The 6,000-nt window shown below is 39.9% G+C and overlaps 1 protein-coding gene across 1 annotated transcript in view; it reads right to left on the reverse strand.

The window, feature by feature from the left end:
- Nucleotides 1-6,000, reverse strand: part of LOC117434787 (doublecortin domain-containing protein 1-like) — a 79,957-nt gene that overhangs the window by 38,774 nt on the left and 35,183 nt on the right. Inside the window, exons 9-10 of the mRNA XM_059002944.1 lie at nucleotides 3,633-3,725; nucleotides 2,138-2,308 (exon numbers count right to left, since the gene is read on the reverse strand). Of these exons, the coding sequence (XP_058858927.1) occupies nucleotides 2,138-2,308; nucleotides 3,633-3,725 (264 nt within the window). The remainder of the gene's footprint in view (nucleotides 1-2,137; nucleotides 2,309-3,632; nucleotides 3,726-6,000) is intronic.

Genomic DNA, 6,000 nt, shown 5'->3' on the forward strand with positions numbered 1-6,000 from the left:
GTCCCTCTATTCAACTGAATTGTATCATACCACTTCAAACTCAAAAGACAGTGTAATACTGTACAGATTCTATGATCCATCTCATTGAGTCTGCTACTATAGTATGTGATTGGAGTTCAAAACATCAAGATAGAGCCAACAAGGTCCTGTCACGCTGCCAGATTAATTAACCGACTATCTAGCAAACCAATAAAAGAATGCATTCATGTACTGTATGTTAAGGCACACATTAGTGCTAGTGTGCTGTTTTTGTGGGTGTCACTTGCTTTAGTTCCTTTAAATAAAAAAAAAAGTTTATTTTACAGCACAGATTGAACGTATTTTCAAACAGGAGTTTGTATAATATGTATTGATCATTATCTGATTACTTTCCCAATACTAATTGCTGTCTTGCAGGAACATTTTATTTCGATTTTTAAGGTCACGCTGTATTTAGTTCAGTCATTGACCTTGCCTAAAGGCTTACTGCAGAGTCAGAGGAACAGGCATTGTGTTGTGTCAGATCAGCTCATGCCTCGTAATGGTACCCTTTTGATGCAGGTGCATGGAAATAGCATGTAGGGAAATTTCCACTCATATAAGCTTTTATGCCTCAGAACAAGAGATAATTTACTACCAAGAGAGGTGTTTACAGTGGTCCTTCTGACTTACAGAATGTGTATTGGAGTGGAGGCAGGATAGACTTATGTAATAAAGCAGGGCAAGGTAAAACTGCCTTATACCTCAGAATAAACCCGTCCCCATACGTAAGTAAACTGGGAATTAGCTTCACGTTGTTCTACTTTGTTTAAACTCATACTTTGTTCAAACTCAGCGTAAAGCTGGGCAGTGGTTGTAAGGTTGACTAAAAGAATCAGGGCATTGACTTCAAGATTCATAAGACAAGCTGAACCATATAATTTCAGAAAAGTTCCAAAATGCCTGATTCATTTAACTGTAGGTCAATGATTAAAAAAAAAAAAAAAAACAGCTAATGAAAATAAACAAAGACAATAACATCCTTCCACCCTAATCTACTCTCGCAACTCAATAAACATGTTCAGCTTCTGTTGTCCATTCAGTCTTCAAGAGAGTGCTACATTATGCGAAGACGCAGATGTGACAGGGCTAACTCCATAACATAAGTACAGCAAATACTCCACCAAGAGTCACTAATTGAGAGGTAACAAACAAATGAAGTGTTATGTGAGAGGACAAACTCCCTGGGTGCATGAGTGTCTGTGGCAGTAAGGTTCAATAGTTACATTTAAACCATGTGTCCACTGGGATAGTGCTGTTGCTCCGACAAGCCTGTCTTTCAGCTGGCAATTCCCAGGGCACCTTCAAGGATGTCAGGGACAGGAAAAACCTGCCTCATTACAACAGGCACTACAGGGAGCTGACATTTTAGACAAATCCAGGCCTTAAATCAAATTAGCAGCACGGTATTTCTCTGTCACTAGTGACACAAGGGAAACGTCACCTTTCCCTTGTAATAGTCATTCACGATTATTAGTGTTTATGGCAGATTTAGTTACAGAAGGGAAAATCCCATGTTGTTTTCTGATAATGTCACAAATTCTTGGATACTGTGCAACACACACAGGTTTTTTTTTTTTTTTTTGCTTGATAATGTGTGTGTTTCCACTGCTAACACGCTGCATTTACATTATTTTAAAGGGATCTAATTTGGTGACTCATAATAAATCTGTTTAGTTGTGAGTTGTGCCAACAGGACTCTCAACTCAACCTACAGCAAAGAGTTTCTAATTCTCAGTTTTGCAGTCCTGGCCACGGCAAACACAGCATGCAACCTAGATAGAATTGTACAGAAAGAGCACTGCTTCGTGTCCCATAGTTTCAGAATCAAAATTTGGTCTCAACAGGTTTTTCACCTTCTCCCGGGGGCAACAGAAACAAAACAGATGTCCTTTAGCGTCTTCAAAGTTATACAAACACAGCAGTTGATGAACTAAGATTGCCTGTCACAAACAATAACAGGACAATGCCATTGTGACACCAGACACCAGACCCACAGACAATAGGCAGTGAAATTCAAACTAAGTACTTGTTTTAACAGTGTCTAAATCAGAAGAAAAACATCACGTTGCTTTTCAAGCTCTTGATGACACACTGACAAGATAAGAGTGGCACTCACTTTTAGCTGCAGGCCCTGTGGATCACTGCTGCTTGTTGAAAGCTGTTTAATGTGCTGGTACACATAGCCGGCGCACTGCTCCTCCTCAGCCTGTAATTGCAGGGCGAGTTTGGAGAGCTGACCCTTGTGCTTTTTGATGGTATCTCGCAATTCATCAATCAGCTGGTCCACCTGAAGGGGTTAAATGATGAGGGGCAATAACAGAGAGATAATTACTGCTGTCACACCTATTAGTCTTTTACAGATATAATAAAACAACCTGGGACCTGCAGGAAGCTTGTTGAGAATGAATTACTCCCGTCAGTGTGTCCAGCATAAAAGTTCATATTGAGACGAGGGTCGTCCCTGCGCTGCCTTGAGCCTTACTCTGTTTGACTGGCTGCATTTCTAAGACAATAAGTTAATTTCAGCTAGAACTGTTGTTGTCCATTTTTTGACACCAGCAAGTAAATGAAATGGAAAATGCCCCTTTGAATCACAGAGAATGTGTACAACCCAAAAAGAAAGCAAAATGTGACATGGATGGAGGACAACGCTTCTAAAATGGTTCTGAATGTTTGATTTTTTTTTAGACCCAATCCATTCTTCCTATTCTTCATCAGGCAATGAGGGAGGGGGAATGTCAAAATGCCTTGTATGGTAAACATAAATCTAGAGTTTTCTTTTTTTTTTTATTTTTTTTATTTAGTAGTCGCCAATTGTTTTTTTTTTATCATATTCTCCCAATTTAGAGTAGCCAATTATTTTTAGGCTCACCTCACTGCTACCACCCCCGCTCTGACTCGGGTGTGGCAAAGACGAACACAAGCTGTCCTCTGAAGTGTGTGCTGTCAGCCGACCGCTTCTTTTCACACTGCAGACCCACCATGCAGCCAACCAGAGCTACAGCATCGGAGGACAACGCAGCTCTGGGCAGCTTACAGGCAAGCCCGCAGGTGCCCGGCCAGACTACAGGGGTCGCTGGTGCGCGGTGAGCCGAGGACACCCTGGCTGACCTAAGCCCTCCCCCACTGGGTGGCGCTTGGCCAATTGTGTGCCGCCCCCTGGGAGCTCCAGTCCACGGTCAGCAATGGAATAGCCTGGACTCGAACCGGCGACGTCCAGGCTATAGGGCGCATCCTGCACTCCACGTGGAGCACCTTTACCGGATGCGCCACTCAGGAGCACCAGGAGTTTGCTTTTTAGTGTGTTTATGGTTGTATGGCTTCTGTTTAAATACAGCATATAGGCTGTATAGTAACTTACTGTTATCTATTTCAGACCTGGGGGAAAAATCCATTGTAGACCTTTTGATACTGGTAATTTCTTAACTATTTTTAATATGTATTTTAAAAAATAAATAATATTCTCAACTGTTTTGAATTTCTGAAATGTATTTATCAAAATATTAAATGAATACTATATACTGTAAAAGGCCAATTCAAATATACAGTCCACACAAATCTCTTTATTCCATATGTACTACTGTACATTGGACTTAAAATGAACTACATACCTCTTCTTTGTTGTTATACAGCTCTTCCATTGTCATTGAGAGTATTTCCTTCTTTGTGACTTTCTCTGTGTTATTATCAAGGGCATAATCCAACTAATATAAGAAAAAAAAGTGTATTATAAAAGGAGTTATAAACAGTAACATACCATTAATGACATGCTTATAAAACAAGTTACTACATATGTTAGGAAAAAAAGCCCTTTATAAATAATGTGTAACATGTTTCTACTAATAGTTTGTGTATAAACCATGTTTATAAATGCTTATAACATGTCCTGTAAAACTACCTGTGTGTGATGCATATACGCTACCTGTGTGTGATGCACATACACTATCTGTGTGTGATGCACATACACTACCTGTGTGTGATGCATATACACTACCTGTGTGTGATGCATATACACTACCTGTGTGTGATGCATATACACTACCTGTGTGTGATGCACATACACTATCTGTGTGTGATGCATATACACTACCTGTGTGTGATGCATATACACTACCTGTGTGTGATGCACATACACTACCTGTGTGTGATGCACATACACTACCTGTGTGTGATGCATATACACTACCTGTGTGTGATGCACATACACTACCTGTGTGTGATGCACATACACTACCTGTGTGTGATGCACATACACTACCTGTGTGTGATGCATATACACTACCTGTTGCAGTTCAATGCATGAGCAACGCTTACATATTTTTTTGTAAGACCAATACCTTTTATTTTACCACTTTTATATAACTAACTGTTAGTACCATACATGGGCAAACATTTAAAACATGTCATGGAAGCCTTCATAAGTGCTGACAAGGAGCTTCTCCATTAACCTTTTGCCACACACGAGTGGGACACATTACTTATTTATATATACACAGCACACTTAGAAGGCCCAGCTGCAGGTATTTTTTTGGAAAGTGCATTTTAATCAGGTCCTATTCAGGGAACGAACAAATGGGGAAAGGGAGGTTTACATTATAGAGTTAAGCACTGGGCCCCTCTCTTTTTTTTGCTCAGAGCGAAATCAATCATTTGTCCAGACTGTGGGAGTCGGAGTTAGTTACTGAAAAGAGACCCATATATACACAAGTCAATAACTCATTGTGTGCCATTGTTGTGCTGAAGCAGAGTGCTTACAAAAAGCTACCCGGCTCCCTCTTAGAATGAGTGTCACTGTATTCAGTGACCAGGAGAGGCTCTTTTGTTTAAAGCCATCGCTGGCTGCAGTTTATGTATGGGAAAGTAAAGTGACTCCTTGCAGAACAGCCCAATACATCCTCGTCTCCCCTGCACACTAGTGTAGTACTCCCAGTGCAGTGCTAGCCATTTCATGAAATATATGATTCTAAGAAACACTGTACATGTTCTCTGTTACTTTTAAAAGCAGTATTTTTACTTTAACTTTTTGATCTGGTAAAATTCAACTACAGCATTTTGGACCATTACAAACAAAGTGGGAGAACTCTTTTTCTAATTTGCCCACCATTGTTACTCACCCTGAAACTACTGTGCATCTTTCTATAGGAAGTGAGTAAGGCATTAATTTACAGATAAGGAAGATGCCTTCCCCTCGAAACAGCTATGATCTTATTGCAGGGTAGATTATTTCCACCCAGTGACTGCTCAGAGGTATAAAGGCCACAGTCCCGAATTGCACTGGGAAATTATTACCAAAGAGCTCCTTAGCATGAACTTGTACTGACTTGTAAACAAGGAGTTCCTGCTTGACGTCAACAAAATGTGCATGTTTCAGCAGGAAATCACAATGTAAAACTACGTATGTGTCTAGCTGTTCGATATTCTGCAGGTTAATTATTCACAAAATGAAACACAACAAAATGTTTACTAGTAAATTGTACAAGGGCAGTTGGAATGAATTACACACTTTGAAAAGGTTAGATTGAACAAGAATAGAATGAATACACAACACTATAAAATATACTGTATACTGACAGGTTCCACACAATTAAAGAAGCACACTCTTAAATAAAAACACACACATTCCACTCACACTTGAAAGTCAACTAGTACTACTATTGCTACAGTTCTGATTTTCTCTTTTGTCAATGTAAATTAGAAAGCTTTAAAAACCAGTTTCTCGCCCATCTCTGCTAGCATGACATCCAGACAGACCACATGTAATGCAAAATACAGCCAGAGCAAGTACTGTAGCTCTGTTCAAGATGATGGGTGCACAGACAACACCAAGGCTATCTGAACTCATCGAACCTCACAACCCATTGGATCAAATTTATTTGATGTTAGTTTGGTGTGAGCAGGACATTGAAGAATTTAGTGTATCTATCTGGTGTATTTTATCAACCTGCTCATGCAATTTCACTGACCATAGTCGCAGATAGC

This window comes from Acipenser ruthenus, chromosome 28, assembly GCF_902713425.1.
Source record: "Acipenser ruthenus chromosome 28, fAciRut3.2 maternal haplotype, whole genome shotgun sequence".
Taxonomy (NCBI): Eukaryota; Metazoa; Chordata; class Actinopteri; order Acipenseriformes; family Acipenseridae; genus Acipenser; species Acipenser ruthenus.